This window comes from Etheostoma cragini, chromosome 9, assembly GCF_013103735.1.
Source record: "Etheostoma cragini isolate CJK2018 chromosome 9, CSU_Ecrag_1.0, whole genome shotgun sequence".
NCBI classification, from domain to species: Eukaryota; Metazoa; Chordata; class Actinopteri; order Perciformes; family Percidae; genus Etheostoma; species Etheostoma cragini.
In genome coordinates, this window is record NC_048415.1 from 23,436,453 (window position 1) to 23,458,730 (window position 22,278).

The window sequence follows — 22,278 nt, forward strand, 5'->3', positions numbered from 1 at the left end:
AGTAAAATCTGATCTGGGTGATCACAAGTGCACAGCTCTAAGTACAGGTGTGAAAGCACCCAGGACGCACTGAGGACACAATGACATCCGATCGCTTGGACCAGATTCGTAGGTAGTCTGAGCTACATTTGGCTGCATTCTTATAGCAGTGTGTACAGGTATGTGTCCCGGCCTGAGCCACATTAAGGACCGCCTACTCAACTGTGAGCGGAACTACATACTCAAAAGTATTTCTCATTTTACAGAAACCACTGACAGTGAGTGGTGTGTTGGATGGTATTATCTGCTCCTATAATTCATCAATATGTAGGGTATTACTACAAATATTCCTGCCATTACATCAGCCCTGTAGTAAGCCAGAAAGCCTGTACGGTCAAAGCAGTAACTGTAACACGGCACAACGGTTTTATTACCTATAAATTCTATACAATTAAGGTACCCTGTTTATTTTTTTTAATTATGAAGCAGCCAAATCAGGAAGTGTTGGGTCTTCATTAGCAGTAACTTAACACAACCCTTATAAGCAAACATGAAACGTAAAATAAAGCTGATATAATAATGAAACTAAACTTCAAACCACAGGGACGCAGAACGCACTGAGAGCTGAGAACAGACAACTTTAAAAACATCTTTTTCTCCATCACAGGTCCCAGCACCGGTCAGCAGACAGACTGAGGGCAGTGCTTTTCATTAGTCATCGCACATTTCTAATGGATGATAAAAATGTGAAAATAATAACAAATCTATGCAGGCAAGCAAGCAAACCACAACTAGCCTATCGGTTTGTCAAACGGAACTGAACGTGTTTATTTGCATATAGGGAAATAAGATCTGATCACAAGTAGTCTATTCAAGACGCATTTGGAGACACATTTTACTGCCAGGAGGGATCACACGTACTTAGAGCTGTCCCCTTGTGATGAGATCACTCAGATTGGATATTAATACCAGGTGGAAATGTGGCCATTAACAAAGAGAAAGCGGCTAAGTGGCTACTAGCAAAACCTGCATTCACTAGGCAGCACCACCCCCCACCCCCCACAACACATCCCTCTGACCCACTGTTTATCTCCCACCACCATAACACTGTCCCACCCAGTCCTTGGGTAAGAGATGCTAGCCTGTGCTGGAGCACATTGTAACGCCTACCAAGATTACGCTCGGAGGGGTAAAAATAACTACTCAGACCTGCAAGTTGTCACTTCAGAGTTTCCACATCTCACGTGCCAGCAACCCATGCTCACATCAGCAGGGCCTGACAGACGTGAAATTGATAAACAGAGAGGTTGGCCATGTGTTGAAACGGTCAGCATCATTATATCTAGTCGACATTTAAGTGTTGTGAAACCGTCTGCTGTCAAGTCAGGCAGCATGGTATTATTTACCCTACTTGGAAACAGAAAGGCGTTAAATAGCAAGAGCCACAACAGGAGAAGGGGGCAGCATCGCAGTAGTAGGCAACAAGATGTTTTGTAGCCCGGCACATCTTAAACCATGTGCAGGTAGCACTCTCACCTGGCTGCCGCCCCCAGTCCCAGGTCTCAATGATTGAGTGATGTACAGATGTTGATGTCTCCTCCTCCTCTTTCTTCTCCTTGTCATTGGGTTCCTCCTTTTTCTGAGTTCCAAAGCAGTCAGTGCAATCCTCTGAAATGATCAAAAGACATGCGAACATTAACCTTCAATTTCCATAGCCAGGGTTAAAATGCCAACCCTGGCCTGGCTCAGTATCATCCTTTGACAGCGTGTGAAATGTACCATGCCAACATAAAAAAATGGCAGCAATGTGCAAATCTGTAAACAACATAAAGGGGAAAATAAATGCTGTAATCTCTCTGTGTCATACCGGGGTGAGCTGATTCTTCTCCATTGAATGATATCTCCTCATCTTTTACCATTTCATTCCACATCTCACTCAGTCCCTCTGGAGAGAATGCCCGCTGCCAAAGCAAGGGAGAAACAAAAAATAAGCACAGCACATTCATTATCAAAGTCAAATTTCAAATGTTAGATGTGTATTCACATCTTTATGCGTTTGCTTTTTAAGTTCTGCATTAGTATGTCTCATACAGGCTATTATTACATTATAAGGACATTATTGGAGCTAATAGGGTCCAGTGTGACCAGTGAAGCTTGTTTTTTGTTATATTATTGCCTTTAAATGTTCTTTTCACACTATCACACTTTAAGTACAAAATAGCTTCTTTACCACTAAGTTCCATCTGATTCAAGGAAACATCTGCTGTAAAAACCTGTGTAATCATCATAGTGGTCCACCATTCAATACTCCCAAGTGGAGAGCCAGCTCTTACTTTTGAATGTCTTAAATGTCAAAAACATGTTAGCTCACAGATGACACCAGACACATAACACTAAAGCTGCTTTCAGTAGGGGACAGAGATCTAACGATAGCAAAACATGACCCCCTTGCCCAATGTTAGTCCTCATTTGGAAGTGCTAATATTACGTAGAATGAGCGAGTGAATTTAGAGTGTTGTTTCCTTTTCTTCTACAAATCCATCATATATTGATAAAATACCTCATAATTACAACCAACATGGGTTTGTTTCCAAACACAACACACTCTTATATTATAGGTAACATCTCTTCTCACATTACAGGAAAAACAATAAACTCGGTGCAAGAGGAGCCTTGACACAGCCTACAGGTCAGAGGTTGTAGATATGTCTTAAATGATCATCAGTGTGTTAGGTTATTACAATAAATGTAGCCCCTATAGTTTGACTCTGTCTCTGACTTTGATCATGTTAAAGAAGCAAAATTAGGGAGGATTATTGTAACAAGTGTAATATGCATCCACTTTCTGGCATGTAGAAAAAATGTTTTGGAAAAAGGGATAAGATACACATTTACTAATCAGTGAGGTTTAGAGGTTTGGCAGTATGTATCCAGCATGATGCAACACAGTCAGACTGACAACAATTTAGAAACAACGCAGCTTCTAAAAGAAACTGAGATATGCATTTGTTTTAGAACCGTCATTTCCATATGATATCCAGCATACACATACCTGTAAGTCTATCTTCAGCCATTTGTCATGAAATCTCAGCTGAGCATCGAGGGTAAAAGATGGAGAAGGCATCTTCCCCTCTCCTCTCCTGGCTGCAAATGCAGCCAACCTGCAAGATGAAGAGATGTAAGGCTGGGATGAAATACAAGTCCAATTCAAAAAGTTACAAACTAGTTAGATGAGAATCAGCTCAAACATATGAAGTGCCTATGAATCAATGAGGGACAGGCTTTCAGCCCATGACTTAATAATAAAGTAAGGTTGGAGAACACCAGCATGCTACTTTACAGGCCTGTTTGTAGTTTCCTTTGAAGTGGATAAAAACGTAGTAGAACACCTTAGATGAAACCTTACACTAAGATTACCTCAAAATGGGGAATTTACACAGAAGGGGTTAATTCCGCATGGCCAATCCATATTATCACCTAAATGTAAACAAAGGGGAAGCCCAACGCCAGTTTTGAAGACATGGGACTGAATCACTCCCATTTCAATAACAGGTCTTTAATACACAAACCAACTTTTTGACAGCAAACATCTACATGTTGCTACTTTTGTCAGAAACGTTTCAGTGGAAGCTACGGTACACAAAACGATATATAAGTTACTATGTAGCTAGAGCGAGCATTTCAAATGCGACCGGCCCTGTTATTTTTCCTAATCCAAAAACTACTACGACGTGTAAACTACAACCTGCATCAGCTTCATTTACATAGCTAGAGTTTTAGGTTAAAGATGTCTCCATAATGTTAAATGAGGCGTTTGAAGAAAAAACGAGACAACAGTAGCATTAAGTGTTAGTAAGGTTACAGTCTCAGGTAACCTTGATTCCGCGGCTCTAACCTGGTTTACATACATGATAACAGACACTAGTCCAGCGGGTTATAACAGTGACTGACACAGCAGTACACGCTCATAACGCTACACATGATGCTAGATAATGGTCACATTAGCTTGGTGGCTAAGGCTAACTACTTAGCTAGCTTGATAGACAGAAAATACCAATTCAACACAACGTTAGCTAGCTAGCTAACGCTGCACCAGCTCTCATCTTCCAAGCAACGATGAACAAGCTTCTGAGACATGACACTGAACAGAATGAGGAGCAATGTTCCGGAGACTTTAGCAACATAGCAGATAACATGTCAATTTTTGACAACAAATTTCTGAAATTACCTGCTGTCTCTTCTCAAGCTATTCTCGTCCCCTCAGCTGCTTTGCTGCATTAACAAGACGTTCATAATGGAGTTGATTGACAGGTTGCGTACTGTGGCACGAGGCATGGAAACAAATTACGTAGTCGTAACTGCGAGATTCTATGCGAGTGATCTTCACCCCAACAGATCACTGACGTGAAGTTTCTAATGCGAGGTTATTTGGATCCGTTGTTGACTGAGTCTACTCCGCCCGCTCGTACCGCCCAGGGTCATAAAATGTGCGCTCCTTCTGAATTCGAGGCGGGACTTACGAGGGGCGGGTCTGGCCCAGTGAACTGTCCGCTAGGTGGCGTGGTGTCTCCTCTCGGGTATTTATTTCACTGATGTTCAATTTAGCTACAGAGCGACATGTTTCACATCATTTTAGATATTTATTTAGGTAAATTATAGTTATTTATTTCAGGATTTATTGCATAACCTCGTTCAATCCGAATGCTTAAATTGAATTGAATAAAAGACTTTCAAAATTGAATATTGCATAAATTGGAGGTATAATGTGGATTTTATTTTTTATTTAATGTGCATGTGGCATTCACATTTAATTCAAGGGTAAGAAAGAAGCTATTACGACACGTCAGATACAGTGTTCATGTCCATGTGGGAAATAAGCCCCAGAAATCTGCCAAAATCAACGTAAAGTCTATCTGGGTAACTATCTATCTATAGCTAGTGTTGTCCTGCTCAAAGGCCCTCCAGCAGCAAGGCAGAGGCATAGTGAGAGATCTAAAAATGTAATGCTTGACAGTTTATTTCAGAGTGGATCCTTACTTATTTTTTCACAGGGGTATTTTTATGTCTTGGCTAGGAGGAAGATAGTCTTTAAACTGTCATCACCAAAATGATTTACTGTAGAAGGCAGGCTACTCTAATCCAGTGTGTTGGTCCCGGTTTCCTTTTTAATGTGTACTTTCCAAACTGACACTGGCACCGATAAGAACATTGCAGCTACAACAATGCTTAGATATGCTCCCCTTTGAATGGGCTTAAGATGTCATTTCATTTATAGGATATGAATATTCAGGGTTACATGATAGTGAAGCTTAGATGTAGGATATTTTCAGCCTCAAGGCTGTGGTAATTTAGGAGGCTTTGTCTGTGAGAGTGACATTTCAGAGGCAAAGACAGCTTGTTCATACATCAAACTGAATCTTATGGCAATGTGAAGGCAATTTATGGGGAATCTTCATAAACCCTTTGAAATTAGGCCTAGACTAATATAGTATAAAATGAAGTGATGGGATGCTGCAGCCAGGTGGCGAGGTTTTTTGCAGGATAGTTAGGGAAGTCTCATGAATATTCATTAGGGAAGTCATCTTCCACTACTACTACTTGTACTACTGGCTTGTACTCGTTGCCTGCTCCAGTTGGGTTGGTTATGGTTATGGTCCTGCAACAACAACAAAAAACAAAAAAAAAACTTGCAGCCGGGTGCTCGAAGAATTGCACATGCGCACTTTCTCACTTCCTAGTCCAAAGTACAAAACGTGAGTGTTGAGTCATTGTGAACTCTACAGTGAGATAAACTACAGAAACAGTCGAGTAATGGAACCGAGTAGTGTTTCGCTGCCCGTTTCTGGAGTAGTGATAGCAGTAGTGTCAAGTTTCATTAATGGCTCGACATTTGTGCTTCAGAAAAAAGGAATATTACGCTCTCGCGACAGAGGTAACGTTAACACTGAAACAACAGCCAGTAGGCCGACATTATTACAAGAAGACAGCGGTGTTCTTACAGTAACTCATCCATGGGTAAACCCAAGAAACCGTTTGTAAGCCTCACATGCTGCCCTGCACCAAATGGGTAGCCTACGGGACCGTGGTAAGGTTGGTTTATACTGGACGTTGCATATTTGACACATTGGACAAATCCATATTCAGCTTCAACTTTGGACCAATCCATGCCAAATCACTTTGGTTGAACTCGGCTAACTCTCAGACACATTGCACACAACTTATTTTCCCAAAAACTCCAACCTATGATTTTATTATCTATAATTTTTTTGTTTAAAAGTGTTAGTAGGCCTACAGTAAAAAAAGGTCCTTGATTCCCCCCCCATGTCACCTCTGTATGTGAGAGAGTTAGCTGAGTTCAACAAAAGTGTTTTGAGATAGGTCAAAAGATCAAGCTGCATAATAGATTTCATATTTTATTTTACATAAAAAATATTTAAAAAATTAAAGGATGGGTTTATTGAAAAAGTAGGTTTTGTGCAATGTGTAAGAGAGTTAGCTGAGTTCAACCAAAGTGATTTGGCATGGATTGGTCAAAAGGGCAAGCTGAATATGGATTTTTCCAATTTGTCGAATATCTAACGTCCAATATAAAACCAACTTTACCACGGTGACTACATGCATAAAATAAAGAAATATATAACTGTAAAACTGCACTGGAGAACTTTAAGCCATGAGAATATCTCCAGGGCTAGACGTGTGGAGACCATGTCTAAATAACAGCAGAAGCTGGGTAAAGGGTCGCGGGCCACACACTCATCTGTTGACTGGATTTTCTCTAGGAGGGTCGTACCTGACAGATGTGGTGTGGTGGGCTGGCACACTGTCCAGTAAGTACAGCACCATCTATCAGCTGTACTCAGTCGCTTTGGCACAGTTACTGAAACAAACAAAGTACAATCCTCAGACCACGTGTTACATTCAGCACATCACTCTGTGTGACTACTCAGCTCATGGTAAAAATGTAAAGAAATCCATCAATGAGTAATTTATTGTCATCAAACAAAAGGTTTCTTAATCATTAGACCGAGACAGTCAAAATGCATAATCTTAAATCTCAAATGACAGTATGATGGTTACCCACTGTTGTGTATTCTATGTTGTCCAGTTGCTAACGTTGTGTATGGAGGCAGCGGAAAAGTATAGATGTCAGCCATGGCACAGGCTAGACTTTCTCATTGTGTGTACACACCTGCCAACCGCAAATACATAAAGAAAGCTTTTACAGAAAAAAGATATACAACAGCAACGTTATCAAGAAATACTGGACAAAATGTGCAAGAACAAAGAAAATACGCTGCAAAAGTGTCAACCTCAAGGGTCATCCAATCTCCCCCCCCCAAACATCTGCTGGGATATATTCACCTGTCACCTGTTTGGTTGCTCTATCTTGTAAGGGAGTTGTATTTTTCCAAATCTATCCTACGTCTATCCATCGGACAGCTATTACAACAACACCACATATCTATGATCTACCCATTATCTTTCTGTCTATTTGTGTGACAAGTTTTTGTGATTGTTGGTTGCTCTATTTTGCATGTATGGATTTACACAATGAACATGTGTATAGCTGCATTTGAGAGTAATAATAGGCTCACTCTGTGTATTTTTTGCCAAAGCAATTATTAATGACTGCACTCATGTGAACAACTGACCTAATATAAATAGTCATATAGTTTAACAAAGTTTAATAGTCATTCGACAACTGTGCCAAAGCGATAGAGAAAAACAGTATCACATACTGAGTTTTGGGCAATGTCTAAAACTTACATTTCAAACAATATTTGAATGTATAAGGCTACATGTTTTGACACACCTATTTATGAATCTCATTAGTGATTATTGGTCAAATTGGGAATTTCCTGGCGTACAATGTGGCCCCGGCTGTGATAGTTACACCACTAGGAGCCCTGGGAGTGTTATTTGGGTAAGTCCAAGAGAGAATGATGGCTTTTTTTTAGCTTGACATTCATGATATAGTGTATATGTTTGTGTACACAGGTTAACATAAGTAAATAACAGACTTTAGTTTTGAATTATAAATCCATACTCTGTAATAAAGAGATGTGTCCTTATAGGTAAGTCCTAGCAGACATTTGCTGATCAGGCAGGTTTGTTACCACAGATGTGGTTAATTATTGATCTGTTTGTTAAATATGAAAATGGTTCTTCTCAATCTGTATGAATCATTTAGGTACCATGGCGTTAAACCAGGATGAACTGCTTTATTCTCATTGTGTCACTGTATAAATGTAAGAGTGCAGACAGCTTCATGTTTACCCCGTATACTCCTCTCAGGACTCCTCTCAGGACTCCTCTCAGGACTCCTCTCAGGACTCTATGAATTGCCTCGCGTATTTTGCCACAACATGGTGTTCTTGTGTGATGCAGGGCTGTGCTGGCTTCTTGGATCCTGAAGGAGCATTTAAATATCCTGGGAAAGCTTGGCTGTGTGTTGTGTTGCTGTGGCTCTGTTGTGCTCATCGTTCACGCCCCTAAAGCGGAGACCGTTACATCGAGACTGGAGTTGGAGGAGAGGCTATCGGACCCAGGTGACAAAATCAATTTTGTGTTTTACTGATCCAAAGTAAGCACTTATTCTGAATTAATAACTTTTTGGAACTTTACAGTACAATATGAAGATAACGTCATTCTCATCCTGCAGTGTTTGTAGTGTATGCCCTCTCGGTGGTCCTGCTGCTGGTCCTTCTCATTGTGTGGATTGCTCCAGCTCACGGCACATCAAACATCATGGTATATGTCGCCATATGTTCTCTCTTGGGAAGCTTCACTGTCCCAAGCAGCAAAGGACTTGGCCTGGTTGCACAAGACGTCTTTGGAGAAGGGCCGTCGAGCAGCAGAGCTCTGGCTCTCTTCCTGGGCTTGTTGGGGACTCTGGCTGTCAGCATCCTGATCCAGTTCTTCTTCATCAACAAGGCCTTGGAGTGTTTCAGCTCCAACACATTTGAAGCCATATACTATGTAACATTCACGTCCACCGTGATTCTGGCTTCTGCTCTTCTCTTCAAGGAGTGGACTGCACTGACGTTGACAGACAGCCTCGCCATGCTTTGTGGTCTGACGACAGTGTGCGTCGGGGTCGTTTTACTCCGCATTTCCCAAGAGGCCTTGATTACTTGGAAGAAGAAGACAGACTGATTGAGATTCCTTCACATTTATAGGACTTTTGTGCCAAACTGCATTACTTAAAACAGTGATTTCCAACCAGGGGTACTTGTACCCCAGGGGAGTAGGGTACTTCTACATTTGCTACGGGGTATGTAAAACAAATTGTATGGTAGCTCTACTAACTTGAAAATTAAATTTAAATTAGGATTTGTTTTAAAAAAAATACGATGGACCCTTCAGGAGAGGTCATTATCTTCACTCGATTTTCTGCGCGGGAAAGTCACCGGAGGACACAATCTTCTGGACATAGCCACACGGAGACATCCAGGGACAGTTGTGTGGGGCTGAGAGTCTTAACGAGCTCATTTGGCAACGTAACGGACGTTAAGTAACCTCAAGAAGTTACACACTAAAATCAACTGCAACACCTAAACACTACACGTTGCAGTTATGTACAGTAAGTGTGTGAGAATCAGTTAGCAAGAGAATGAAGACTTTTCAACGGGTAGCTTTAAGAGTAAATGACTAACAGTTCAAATGATTAGCTAAAAGTGACGTTAATGGATAAGTGGTTGAAACAGTGGTGCAGTGGATATGACACATGCCTCTGGTGTGGGAGACCTGGGTTCAATTCCCACTGCGATACATCAACCAGTGTGTCCCTGAGCAAGGCACATGCTCCGGAGCCGTGTGACCTCTGATATACATGAGTCCTTGGATAAAAGCGTCAGCTAATGACATGTAATTTAATGTTACATTCATCTTCACTCCAATAGTAGTAGGCTAGTAATAGTACAATGGCTGACTCAACTATCAATACTGACAGCTCAATTGCATGAAAAAAATGAACAGTATGCACTTTAACATAATAAATAGTTATACATTTAGAACATCCACTGGTAACCGATGAAGGGTACGTGAGTTCATCCAACAGGGCTGGAGGGGGACCTCAGTCCAAAAGGGGATGATATTATTATTATAACACAGAGTCTATGCTTGATTTGATTTTGAGTCCAGTTTAAATGACCAAAATGTATTTATTATTAGTACAAGTTATTAACTAGTTTAACATTTTACTAGAATCTTCTTGCAGTTTCTCATGGAACAGTTCTTAGTTACTGTGTAACCCACAAATATCACCAAAAGGAAAACTTTTTCTTTCTTAAATCATTCAATCTTTAACTTCATTAATAGTTACGAATGCAACTCTCATCATCATGAGACCGTCTCTTCACCTAGCACACCTTTTAAACGGGGGAACAGTTGATGGGACAACCTTTGTTTCGTTAAAAAGACACTGCGAATAATTCTGTTTCCTTTCATCCACTCAGAGCTTTAATAGAGCCCTTACATGTTTCTCCTAATCGTAGACTGGATCCGTGTAGAATCACCTGCACCTACATTCACCTGACTTATTCAGTGTGCCTGTGAATTATTCAGTGTCATTTCAGAATTGGTCTCTAACCCGTGTGTTGTCTTCCTGTCTACCATTGTCCTTCCCCGGACAAAATTGAAAATGACTTTTTTTGTGGTGCTTTTTCAGTTGTTTTGTTGTTTGTGTCGCTTTGTTTGATGATTTTGGCACTTAAAAAAAAGAAATTCCCTTTCTTTTTAAATTAATGGTCAATAAATCTCATTTAAATGACATTCCTAATTTTTGAAAAAAAAGCTGAAACTATGAATTATTTTTGACTAATAGTTAACATCTGAGGAGGGTGAGTGAATCACAGACTGGTTTGTGTCAAACTTTAGTCAAAACTGTTTTTTTCCTTTTAAATGCTATGAAGAAAAACTCAATGAAAGTCATTCATTTGACCTGCAAAGCATGGTGCATCCAAGTTATGTTTGGTCAGTTTGGTTGTGATCAACCCATATTTCTGATATAAAAACTTTGAAAACGGGTGTAGAAGGTAAGTGAAGGAGAATTTTGTTAAAAGGAGAGAATTGTAAAGCTGATATACCAAATATAAACCTTTGTTCTGTGGCCACTGGCTGCTTTGTCTCAATATTCAATGGTACTACATGTGATTTGGATTATGGATTAATTCTGTTATTGAAAAGTGATGTTCTGGCTGTGGCAAGCATTTGTCATACGAAAGGGTCCAATAGAAATACACTATGCTTACAAGCCGTATGACTCATTTCACTGAACGTATTAAATCAAATAAGTTACATATCACCTGTAAAATATTTTGTAAATGCAGTGGTGTAGTCTATGATACGCAGGTACGCAGCATACCCACTATGAAAGAGCCAGGATTTCCACCCACTTAAAAATACCCAATGACATGTAAAAAAGTACTTTCCATTACATTTTTTGATATATTTTGAATGGTCATCTGTATCTTTATTTGCATAGACTAAATAAAGGTGTATTAAACTTTAAAGTGTATCAGAATGCAAGAAATTAAGTCTCTGGCCTTTAAAATTCCAATGGGGAGGACACCCAGACCCCATATGTCCATTCTGGTCCTTATAGATAGACAGATATTGATTTAAAATAAATTATTCCTTCAATTAGTTTAATAAAACGTGAGACTGATATAGCCTACTGTCATTAAACTATACATTTATGTCATTTGGTTGGTGTAGTGTATTGTAATGTACATACATTATGAATCAGTTTTTTTTTTAATTCATAAAAGTTACTTTGTGCTGATATAATGTAAAATGACTGCAGTAAATATCTCATGGCAATTATTAATTTTCAGAGTTGACTTTGTATTCAGCTCTAGTTTATGTGTGGTTCTGGACTCGAGCCTGCGGAGGGCACCCGGCTCCCGTGTCAGGCAGAAGAAAGAAGCTCGCAGTGCGGCAGTCGTCGAGCGGAGCTGGTCGCTGCTGGCTGAACATGGAGAGAGCACGCAGTAGCTATGTGATGGTTAGCCGCAGAGCCAGGAAGTAGGCTAGCTATTAGCTAACCTCTAGCTACTACCACTTTTTTGTTGTTGGGGAAACAACCAGCCATTTTTGGACAGGTATTAAACTCTCATTGTGACTTCTCGAGCCTAGTAAGCAACCGCTAACCTCATTCTTGATTACCGCTAAGCGACTTTTGCTAGCCAGTTAGCCGTGGCGCTAATAAAAGCTAACCTGGCTAACTAGGGCTATAATGGCATTTAAATACTTGTAGAATTATCAAAATGTAACGCCGTGGTACCACCACAGTGCTGCTGCCACTGACAATAGTGTAAATGTAACGTGAATCACCGGATAGTTGGGAAACTGGGTGTAAAAGGCGACTTCGTAACCCTTCACCTAGCGTTCCCAGGTTAAGGTTAAGGTTAACCAGTCGCTTCCTGAACTCCTGTCTTAAGTAAAATGTTGACATAGCTGGTGATGGAGTAACGTTAACACAAGGCGTTTCATGTACAACACCCAGACACACCTGTCTACGAGCCAAACGGGCCAGTCCTTCCTGTGTGTCCGTATAGGATCAGTAGCAGAGAAACAAGATGGTCCTTAATTAATGTGTAGCAGCTTATAATTGTATGGATTTATCCCAAAATAGCAGTTTTTTACTTTGTAATATCGCCTGTGGAAACGGTAGGTCATTGTCGGAAGAAACCCAGCTACCCTTTGACTTTTCTTTACGGCGGCTGATGAATGCTTTGTCTTCCATGTGCTCTGTTCTCAGGTGTCTGGGCTGGCCAGGACTGAACGTTTGACCAGCATCTCAGCTGTCTGGTAGTCAATGTGACGGGTACTTTGACAACTTATCCAGCTTCACTATGGGTCAGGACAGGGGGAAGTATGATTTTTACATCGGTCTCGGATTGGCCATCAGCTCCAGCATCTTCATTGGAGGCAGCTTTATTCTCAAGAAGAAAGGACTTCTGAGGCTGGCAAGGAAGGGATCGATGCGTGCAGGTACTGACCTTTTTCTGAGTATCTAATGCACATTACAAATAACCCACTCCAAGGAACAAATTGCCCAACATTGTCAGCTGAAGGATGGCACTCCCTGCTCTTGTTGTGTAACACTGAAAGCCAGTTAAGTAGCCAAACCAATGGGGACAGTCCATTTACACACCTGATTACACCTGCACTACATTTCAAGCTTGCTTAGTTTTACTCACCTCTGCAGGGTGGGTTTGTGTTTCTATGGATGTGTTAATATGTGTGTGTGTGTATGTGAGTCATCAGCACTGTCTTAACATCTAGTAAACATGAACTTCACCGTGTCACTTCAAATCCAGCGCAGCTGCCTGATTTGTAGTGTGATGGTTATGTAATTTAGGTTTTGCCTACATGCAAATGTTATTCAAAAGAGTGGAATCACATGGTCTAAAATTTGTTGTTTTTTTTGTCCTGCAGGCCAAGGCGGTCATGCATATCTAAAAGAATGGCTTTGGTGGGCTGGTTTACTATCAAGTAAGTAATGATACTCAGTAGTTCTAGGTAGCATGGATGTGATGATTTGCACAACGTTGAGTTGGTTGAAAGCATTTTTCTTAGACTTAGTGACTGTTGTCCTCAAGACCTTTTTTTAAATGACTTGGACTAAGTATTTTAGTGTGTTGTTGGTCCTCGCTGTTCATTGAAGTGCTGTTAAACCATAATATACCCAGTCTAAAAAAACAACTTTTAACCCAGACTCTAAAGTCCTTTGACCTGCAAAATACCAAACCCAAGCTTACATCTTTGTACTTGATGTTGTTGCAACAGACCAAATCTTCAGACAGTATTTCAGTGTTTATCTCTGCCTGCCTTTTATTACCTCATAATTATCCTTTCCATACTTGGTAGTTAACTGAATGTGTTGTAATCCCTTACAGTGGGAGCAGGTGAAGCAGCCAACTTCGCAGCATATGCCTTTGCTCCGGCGACCCTGGTCACCCCACTGGGAGCCCTTAGTGTGCTCGTCAGGTACAGAAGACTCACTGCACGACTTGGACACTTCAACCTCGTCTAAATTGGCTTCTCTTCATATTTGTACATTGTGGACTGTAATCACTATGTCTGCTGACTGTAACTGTTATTGCAGTGCGGTGCTGTCGTCGTACTTCCTGACGGAGAGGTTAAACCTGCATGGGAAGCTCGGTTGCCTGCTCAGCATTCTTGGCTCCACCACAATGGTTATCCACGCTCCGCAAGAGGAAGAGATCAGCAGCCTGGAGCACATGGCCAAGAAGCTGGTTGACCCAGGTACAGAACAAAGCTAACATCAGATATTGTCCACAAGTAGTTCTTTCCCTGAGGTTTCCTTTCATGCTTCACAACAAAAATATTAAAACTAAAACACATAAGCTGAAATACAGCCATGCCATATCAGAACGGTGCCTATTTTGCTCAATTCAGATGAGTGACTACTACATGAATGACTACAATAATTAATTATACTTATATTTTATATACTTATATATTTTTAAATCCAGCTAAACATCCTTATTCCTTTTTTTTCTAGGTTTTTTTGTCTTTGCCACTCTTGTCATCATCGTGGCCCTCATCTTCATATTTGTCGTGGGTCCCCGTCACGGTCAGACCAATATTCTTGTCTACATCACCATCTGCTCAGTAATTGGGGCGCTATCAGTGTCCTGTGTCAAAGGACTGGGGATCGCCATCAAGGAAGCAATCGGCGGGAAAAGCGTAGCGAGAAACCCACTGGCGTGGATCTTGCTTTTGGGTCTGGTGGCCTGTGTGAGCACACAGATCAACTACTTGAACAAGGCTCTGGACATATTCAACACCTCCCTGGTGACTCCCATCTACTACGTGTTCTTCACCACATCAGTGCTCACCTGCTCTGCCATCCTCTTCAAGGAGTGGGGGCACATGGGCACAGACGACGTGATCGGCACCCTCAGTGGCTTCCTCACCATCATCGTGGGCATCTTCCTGCTCCATGCCTTCAAAGACATTAGCGTTAGCTTGGCCTCTCTCGCTGTGTCCATGAGGAAGGACGAACGGGCTTTTCCCACGGCCAACGGCGTGGCGTCCCACTACGACCTGCTACATAACGAGTCCACCGACAACACGGAGGACAGAGAAATGGGCTTGCCTTTTGACAGCGTCTCTAGGAGGAATGGGGCAATGACTTCCTCGTTGGATCATTAAGTTGTTTTTGTCCGGTTTTTTTCCAGCTGCCTACTGACTCACCAACCATAGCATTGTTGTGGAATATGACAACAATAAGACAATCAACTGTATGGGGACAGTGACTTGGACAGACCAGTGGATTGTATGGTTTTAATTCGCCTTACATTTCAGAATATGACCTGGTCATATTCAGTAACGGTTATAACTTAATTTCATTCCTCTGTAGCGCTGTAAATGAGTTTATTTTTTAAGAAATGTTTTGTTCTATGTACATGCATATTCGTGCACTGACTTACTTTCTATAAATCAATCCGATGATAGTTTTAATATATATTCTATGAGTTCCTGCTGACAATGACTACATTAAAAAAGTACATTCACTATAATGGAGTTTTTCGTAATACTTGAAAGTGACAATTTTAGTTGGAAGTCGTTATGAACTTTTTTTTGTAGTGTTCACATGAAAAGCTCTTGAGATGAACACAGATTTGTTGCATATTTATTGAATTAAAATCATAAAAATATTTGAAACAAGGCACAGTGAATAAATGCTTAACATGACTATGAGCTTTGTTACCTTTTAATTTCCTTTAAAATATTTAGCATGCATGTTCTACAATATAGAATTCAAATGTACTTTCACCTCCCTCCCATTTAAAATAGTTTACTGTCCACCCAGAACATCCCAGCACTGCAAAGCCTTAAATACGTATCTGATAAAACTAATTTCACCTTCCTGATCTCTAGCAATCTGCAAGTATAAAACAAAGAATAGTTCATCTATAAAGGGAAAATATCAATTTCTCATAAGGCACAAGTGAATACAAAAAGAAAAGAATTCTGACCAAAAGACGTGGCCCACCTTCCGTACATGTAATGGTCCTTTGCTACTAAAGACCCAAAGTAAATGGGGAATATTTGCGGATAGTCTAGTGATGCTGACAGTGTGGGGAGCTCCACGCGGGTCCACGCCACCTCAGCTGCTGGCGAGTGACTGGTGTATCGGGGGCTGGAAGCATCGCACGTGTTCGACCGGCATGTTCTCTCCGTCTCCAGACTTGAGGTACTTGTTCAAGATGGCAAAAATCTCATTGTTGAGGATCTGGAATTTGCGGATTCTGTCGACCATCTTTTTCAGTGGCTAAAGAGAAGCAGAAATACACATATGTTGTAATTACAAAGATCTTTCCACTTAATAAAATGAATTATTTAGTGTTGGTTAAAGCGGCCTCAAGGATCGATGTAAAGTGAAGCACAGAGCAGGGACGTGTTTGTTCCTAAAGACTCATTTTACAGATAAAGTGCTTGTGTAATAGAATATGTTAAAGCTGCCCTGCCACACGTACCTGAAGACTTTGGGGTAATGTGAGTTCTACCACAGACTCTTTAACTTGGTTACCGTGGTAACCTTGTTTCAAGCCTTTCTAGTGGGGTATAGAAAGCCTGCAAGAAGACTCTGCTCCATTTGGGTCAGTTCTCATTAATATTCAACCAGCTAAGCTGCTTGACTCTCATTGGCTAGCAGCTAGCCAATGAGAGCCTGGATTTCAGCATCCTTTACCCAGCTCATAAAAAGTAATGAGACATATTTCAAACATGCTTTAAAAAAATGCAGGTAGAACTGGTTTTGTGTGGCAGGGCACTTTTAAATTGCAAGGTTCAAAATAATGTGATGAACTGATGTGACGGCATAAACAAAGCACGCAACTGCCCTCAGTTTTAGGATGACATTCAAAATCAAAGCCTGAAAACATCGAAGAAGAATGAGCATTTTAGTACAGCTGGATCATGTCAAGGAAGTCATGAGCTGCCTGCTAAGCGTCATTTCTCCAACTCACCACGCTCTTGATGACCTCATCCTTGCCGTCGTGTTTCTGCACCTTGAGAAGGTGGTAGCTGAAGTCGAGGATGTCAAAGCGCCGGTGCTGTCCCAGGAGGGAGATGATCATGCAGCCAGCCCAGTGGAGGCCGTCTCCGAAGCACTGCCTGAAAACCAGGAATGGGTTGCATGAGAATAAAAGATGTGGTACTTTATATATAAAACCAAATAAAAATAAATCTCTGAAAGTGGTTGAGAGGATACAGATGTGTGCGCTGCTGCACTCACTCCACTGTGAACTCATGGGCTCCCACAGGGATGCAGTACACAAACTGCATGGCGCTCCACAGCCGGTGGAACTCCACACACTCGTCCACGTGCATCACGCCGTTGCTGGGCAGCGGGCCACGCCAGATGGGGTCGTCCAAGAAGCCTCGCACACGTGTGAGGATGACCTCGAACATGGACAAACCGCAACACAGCCGCTCTTTGGTCAGAAGGTCGCCCTCGCGAGCAATGGCAATTTGCTAAAAGAGACGGGAGACACGTTAAAGGATTCATTACCGGTCAGTCTATATCCATGACTGGTAATTTACCAGTTAGTCTATATCCATGACTGGTAATTTACCAGTTAGTCTATATCCATGACTGTTAATTTACCAGTTAGTCTATATCCATGACTGGTAATTTACCAGTTAGTCTATATCCATGACTGTTAATTTACCAGTTAGTCTATATCCATGACTGTTAATTTACCAGTTAGTCTATATCCATGACTGTTAATTTACCAGTTAGTCTATATCCATGACTGGTAATTTACCAGTTAGTCTATATCCATGACTGGTAATTTACCAGTTAGTTCCGGTGCTGCCAGACGTTCTGCCAGACGTCATCCTCTCTCTTTCACACCTTTCCTGTCTATCCACTGTCACTATCTTATCGAGAGAAAAAGCCCCAAAATATAAAGTACGGGCAGCTTCCTGTCCTGGCGTTTTTACCTGTGGTGTTCCGAGGCGCTCTATCAGTGGAACCAGGTGCAGTGCTGTGTATTTGGCCTCCAAGCGCTTCATCTTGGCATCCAGGCGTTCCCCCTCTGCACACAGGGAGGAAAAGAAAAGCGTGAAAGGATGAGTCTGCTGATGTTCTATTTTCTTAGTATTTGCTGTCTAGGTTTCCAGAGAAAGAAGCCAGAGCTTGACGCTCTGAGTCCACTCGTCTCGTCGTCATTTCACTTTTACACAAGAAAATTCATGTGCAAAGAATCAAACAATGAACTTATTGCATCACTGTAAATATGAACTGTAATTATGGAAACTGTTAGTTCTGTAAATATTCCTTCCAAGTCCCTCTAGATCAACAAACCAGGTGATTTCCTGTAGTTTTACTACGTAGAAACTTAAATTATTGCACGCTAATTAGTAAAACATCAGCTGCAGTCCTGCTCCTACAGGCGGTGTATCTGTTCTCAACTGTGACTCAATCAAAGCCTCGCTCGTCTGTGTTAATCAGCATCATCAGTTAGGATCATAAATCGTTTTCCATCCTGACGATGAATCGGTGTGGACCTTGAACCAATCCTCCTTACTAAGCAGCCTGTCTCTCATCCATCCACGCTCACGTCATCCAAGTGATGGAGCGGTTGTTTGAATATCTAGCCCGTATATATCTGGAGTGTCTCATTAAACCTTTGGAACATGGTGAACTGAGCCCTGCCTTGTGTCACTCTGTTCTCAGAGAGAACTGCTTTCAGAAACATTAGAAAAATGATGCTTCAAACGGTTTGTGCTTCAACTCCTTTGTTAAACCATTTGCATCCAAACTGCTGTTTTAGTAATTCTGTCCATCATGAAAGCTGAGTGGCCTGGCAGAGAGGAAGTGTCCCTGAGGGCAGAACGCATAATGTGGAGGAGACGCCAGGCATGACCACAGATAAGAAGCAGCTACTGTGAACCCAATAACTAACTTGACTCCCAACTTCTTTAAAAGTCTCTGTTGTGAACAATCTTTTCTGTGCTTACGCTGTAAAACTCTACCGAGTCACCAGATGACAGGGTTCAAACCACCAAACAATGGGTAGTGGAATGTATCGACAGTATCCTAACCCTGATTTTGTGTGTTTTTCCTCTGTACCACAGAGCTCCATTGTGGTCCAAATACACAGTGAGTTGTTCAACTGGGGTGACGTGTTCTTCCATTACCATGAGCCAAACACACACTCTTTATTCTGAGTCCATCACAACATATTACATTAGTCTGCGGCTTACTTAAACCAAGTTCTTTTTTTAAGATTCTAATTTTCTCCTTTTAATGCTTTTTATTTACTAGCTAAAATTGACATTGTAACGGCTATCTTTCATCTCGTTTTTATCTCTCATGAGCTATGTATTGAGTGTCAACCTTTAGTTTGTATGTTCAAAGTAAATGTGACTGTAAATGTGACATTTCAATTGTTTCTAATAAAAATTGATACTAATAAGAAAACCCTGGCTGAAAGTATGCTTCATCAGAACTGTCGGATGGTTGAAAAAGCTTCAAAAACTCAGCCAATCGGACAGTCCCACTCATCTGGGAGCTGTGGTGAGGTGAGGAAGTTGCCAGGGTTCTCTTGCCCTTGTTTTTTTCTTCATTACACATCTGTCACTCCAGCTGTTGAACACTAAGGAAGCTCTGCAGCAACAACTGCCTGAAAATGTCTTAACCCCATATTAAAAGGATTACTGCATCCCACTTCTTTTTGCTCAGCACACTTGAAAATAAATCAATGTTTATTTTCCTCTTACCTTTGACATGGACTCTTGGAAGAATGTTCTGAAAAGGTGCAGCGTGCAGCAAATCACAAACTTCTTCCTGTGACTGGGAGGAAGATACAGAGAAAGTCAAATGAAAGCACATTTTAATTACATGCTGAATAAGTGAAATTCTCCTGGTAAATGCCATCACTTAAATGCATTTATCCCGTTTCCCCCCAGACGACTGGCGTACAGGCGCCTCAGTGATTGTACCATAAATGTAATGTAAGACTTTTCAGTTGGAAATCAACTCCATGTATCACATTTGCACTGAATTTGGAAGTGTTCCAAGTGAAATGCGTACCAGACTCTGCTCGCTCAGCAGACAGAACAGCATGGCGTTGCCCACCTCCCTCAGGTTCTGGAAGCACACCGTCTTGAGCTCAGCGTACTCAACAATGTCCTTCAGCTGGTGGTGAAAGAATTCCAGGATACCTGAAAAGAAATAGAGCCTAAATGCAACATCTCCCACCTCCAGTTATCTGTCACACAGTTTCCCAGCCCTGAACCGTCTATGGGGCTGTACGTCAGCGTCTATCCTATTCAGTGGGAAACACATGCTGCTGGCCGTTTGCACCGCTTTTGTTACAACACGGCACATTGTCTGGTATTGTGTACGGGTCTCTGCAAAATGATGGTGTGATTCGCTCCCAACTCGATTCTCTTTTCTTTTTTAGAATGAAAAAAAATTAAAAAAAAGGAGAAAAATATTTGAGTACAAACATAGGTTCTTTTTTCTAATACTTCATTGAGATTTGATGGCATGCTATTTGCTACAGCCCGCTGATATTATTGGCCAATATTAGGCATTTTCAAAACTATCGGTATCTGTGTTTATAATAATAAACAATTTAATATGTTGGAGAAAAAGAAATTGTGTTGGCGTTGCATAGTCTGTCCACCAGAGGACAGACCCTGCAGAGATCTGAGGACCAGGTAACCATAGTCCTCAGACTGGACAGATAGTCCAGCTAGCTGTCTGGATTTACCCTGCAGAGATCTGAGGACCAGGTAACCATAGTCCTCAGAAATCCACCAGAGGTTAGAACACCAACTAAGACAGAGGACGGGGACGGACATCCAGCAAAACCTCCGGTGCACCTGAACAACCCCGGAAGTGAAACGTTGGGATATAGACTACATGGTCAGTTACCTGGGGAACCATACTCATGGCGGGGCAGTCTGCAGATCTTGGGCATCACCTCCATCAGGGTCTTCACATACTGCATTATGGTGCCCTGAAGCTTTAAGGGAATAAGAGCATTAAGCAGCTTATCCAGTTCAAATACTCATTAATAGCAAACCATCAAGAACAGACACACAGAAAAACAAATCTAACAAAGATCCCCTTTTTTAATGCTTATTTGGTGATTTATTTATTCAGTGACATCAGTCTCAGTCATAACTAACAAAGAAAGAGACCTCCTAGAACCCTCCTCATTCTGTAACAGCAGGAAGTTCCACCAATGAAACTGCACCTCCCACACACCATTCCTTCTCACTGTCCTACTCACCAGGCTTTTGACCACCTTCAGCAGTTCCTCCATCACCACGGCGATGCCCTGGTAACCCAGCAGTCGACACATGACCTTAATGTGCGGGGGACCCACAAAGTTCCTGTAGGTGTTGAAAATGCTGCTGTACGCCAGATTCAAGGTCTGCATGCAGAAGAAAGAGAAGTGATGATGAGAAGAAGATAAGTAACAACTACCCACACTTAGTCATCACTCAAATAAACACTGTATGCTTATTATCATCCATGATGCGTCAGGGAGTGAGGACGACTCTTTAAAAGATAAATGGTAAGCAGAAATGGTTTCTTTTGCAGCCACTGCCCAGAAACGTCCTCTCCATTATTAACAACTGGGTAGAGAAGGGGACTGAGTCACTCTGTCACAGAAAATACTTTCAACACACCAACATCCAAGGGCACATCAACAGTTTATGTTTGGAAATTGTACAAAATGTGTTTTTGTTTTTTTAAATAACTTAATGTCTAATGGCTGTTAGCATCCACCAGAGACGATGATGTTCCTAAAAGCCCACAATACATAAAGTACATGAGTGAATCAATAATTACTGCCGAGCTAACAGCTCTGCAAGGCTGTCCCAGGCACAGAGGGGACTTCAACTAAATGCCAACGTCAGATTTCATGAATTTATTCACTACATGCTGATGTTTGGCAGGTATTCGTTTATAAACTAAAAATGGGACAAATTGACATTTTGGCCTGACGATGGCATTAAATTTAAAGTCTGGGAATCAACAAAGTTGTTCCAGTTCACCCCGTGAAAATATGTACCAATCCATTGAGATAGTTGAAGTTGGCCCTTAAAACCACAAATGGGAACCTCATGGTGGTAATAGAAGAAAGGTCAGCACCACCAGAGTTAGTAGGCATAATCAAGTGCATTGTTGAAAATATCACCAAAGTCGTTGAGATATTTTAGCCTTGACCAATGAGGACCGACCACCTAACATTACCATGCCATGGCTAAATAAACTGTCCCATGAGATAGTCA

At 41.4% G+C, this 22,278-nt stretch overlaps 4 protein-coding genes and 1 long non-coding RNA gene across 10 annotated transcripts in view; 3 read left to right on the forward strand and 2 right to left on the reverse strand.

Moving 5' to 3' along the window:
• The window catches only part of herc2 (HECT and RLD domain containing E3 ubiquitin protein ligase 2), a 46,678-nt gene extending 42,246 nt beyond the window's left edge, over positions 1–4,432 (reverse strand). For 2 of the 3 annotated variants that reach the window (XM_034880751.1, XM_034880749.1), the window contains exons 1-4: positions 4,208–4,432; positions 3,032–3,140; positions 1,847–1,940; positions 1,516–1,647 (exon numbers count right to left, since the gene is read on the reverse strand). In XM_034880751.1, the coding sequence (XP_034736642.1) occupies positions 1,516–1,647; positions 1,847–1,940; positions 3,032–3,103 (298 nt within the window). In that variant the 5' untranslated portion in view covers positions 3,104–3,140; positions 4,208–4,432. Of the gene's footprint in view, positions 1–1,515; positions 1,648–1,846; positions 1,941–3,031; positions 3,141–4,207 lie in introns of those variants that run through there. The other variant, XM_034880750.1, reaches the window with a different exon arrangement.
• Positions 4,433–5,113: 681 nt separating this feature from the next.
• LOC117950123 lies at positions 5,114–5,562 on the forward strand. The gene is made up of 3 exons (XR_004657817.1): positions 5,114–5,123; positions 5,335–5,339; positions 5,497–5,562. It is a non-coding gene; the product is annotated as an uncharacterized LOC117950123 (long non-coding RNA).
• A 143-nt stretch (positions 5,563–5,705) lies between these two features.
• nipa1 (NIPA magnesium transporter 1) lies at positions 5,706–9,303 on the forward strand. Its single transcript, XM_034880826.1, has 5 exons — positions 5,706–5,911; positions 6,759–6,806; positions 7,813–7,903; positions 8,368–8,528; positions 8,642–9,303. The coding sequence occupies exons 1-5, from the start codon at positions 5,791–5,793 to the stop codon at positions 9,133–9,135; spliced, it is 915 nt and encodes a 304-aa protein (XP_034736717.1). The 5' UTR covers positions 5,706–5,790; the 3' UTR covers positions 9,136–9,303.
• A 2,525-nt stretch (positions 9,304–11,828) lies between these two features.
• nipa2 (NIPA magnesium transporter 2) lies at positions 11,829–15,928 on the forward strand. Of its 2 annotated transcripts, none has more exons than XM_034880817.1 (6): positions 11,829–12,083; positions 12,743–12,975; positions 13,423–13,479; positions 13,884–13,974; positions 14,093–14,253; positions 14,513–15,928. In XM_034880817.1, exons 2-6 carry the CDS (start codon positions 12,837–12,839, stop codon positions 15,163–15,165), a joined length of 1,101 nt encoding a protein of 366 aa, XP_034736708.1. In that variant the 5' UTR covers positions 11,829–12,083; positions 12,743–12,836; the 3' UTR covers positions 15,166–15,928. The 2 variants fall into 2 exon arrangements, with proteins under 2 accessions (XP_034736708.1, XP_034736709.1); XM_034880818.1 differs by lacking the exon at positions 11,829–12,083 and adding an exon at positions 12,614–12,651.
• The window catches only part of cyfip1 (cytoplasmic FMR1 interacting protein 1), a 32,760-nt gene continuing 26,111 nt past the window's right edge, over positions 15,630–22,278 (reverse strand). For all 3 annotated transcript variants that reach the window (XM_034880770.1, XM_034880769.1, XM_034880771.1), the window contains 8 exons: positions 21,270–21,413; positions 20,909–20,999; positions 20,060–20,190; positions 19,747–19,819; positions 17,965–18,059; positions 17,255–17,493; positions 16,986–17,133; positions 15,630–16,288 (listed from right to left, as the gene is read on the reverse strand). In XM_034880770.1, the coding sequence (XP_034736661.1) occupies positions 16,124–16,288; positions 16,986–17,133; positions 17,255–17,493; positions 17,965–18,059; positions 19,747–19,819; positions 20,060–20,190; positions 20,909–20,999; positions 21,270–21,413 (1,086 nt within the window). In that variant the 3' untranslated portion in view covers positions 15,630–16,123. The remainder of the gene's footprint in view (positions 16,289–16,985; positions 17,134–17,254; positions 17,494–17,964; positions 18,060–19,746; positions 19,820–20,059; positions 20,191–20,908; positions 21,000–21,269; positions 21,414–22,278) is intronic.

Excerpts from the sequence above, each read along its gene's own strand:
- nipa1 (XM_034880826.1), top strand. The coding sequence starts at position 5,791 with ATGGAACCGAGTAGTGTTTCGCTGCCCGTTTCTGGAGTAGTGATAGCA. Across the intron at positions 6,807-7,812 it reads GTGGGCTGGCACACTGTCCA|TGATTATTGGTCAAATTGGG; the intron begins GTAAGTACAGCA and ends GAATCTCATTAG. Across the intron at positions 7,904-8,367 it reads GCCCTGGGAGTGTTATTTGG|GGCTGTGCTGGCTTCTTGGA; the intron begins GTAAGTCCAAGA and ends TGTGTGATGCAG.
- nipa2 (XM_034880817.1), top strand. The coding sequence starts at position 12,837 with ATGGGTCAGGACAGGGGGAAGTATGATTTTTACATCGGTCTCGGATTG. Across the intron at positions 13,480-13,883 it reads GTGGGCTGGTTTACTATCAA|TGGGAGCAGGTGAAGCAGCC; the intron begins GTAAGTAATGAT and ends AATCCCTTACAG. Across the intron at positions 14,254-14,512 it reads CAAGAAGCTGGTTGACCCAG|GTTTTTTTGTCTTTGCCACT; the intron begins GTACAGAACAAA and ends TTTTTTTTCTAG.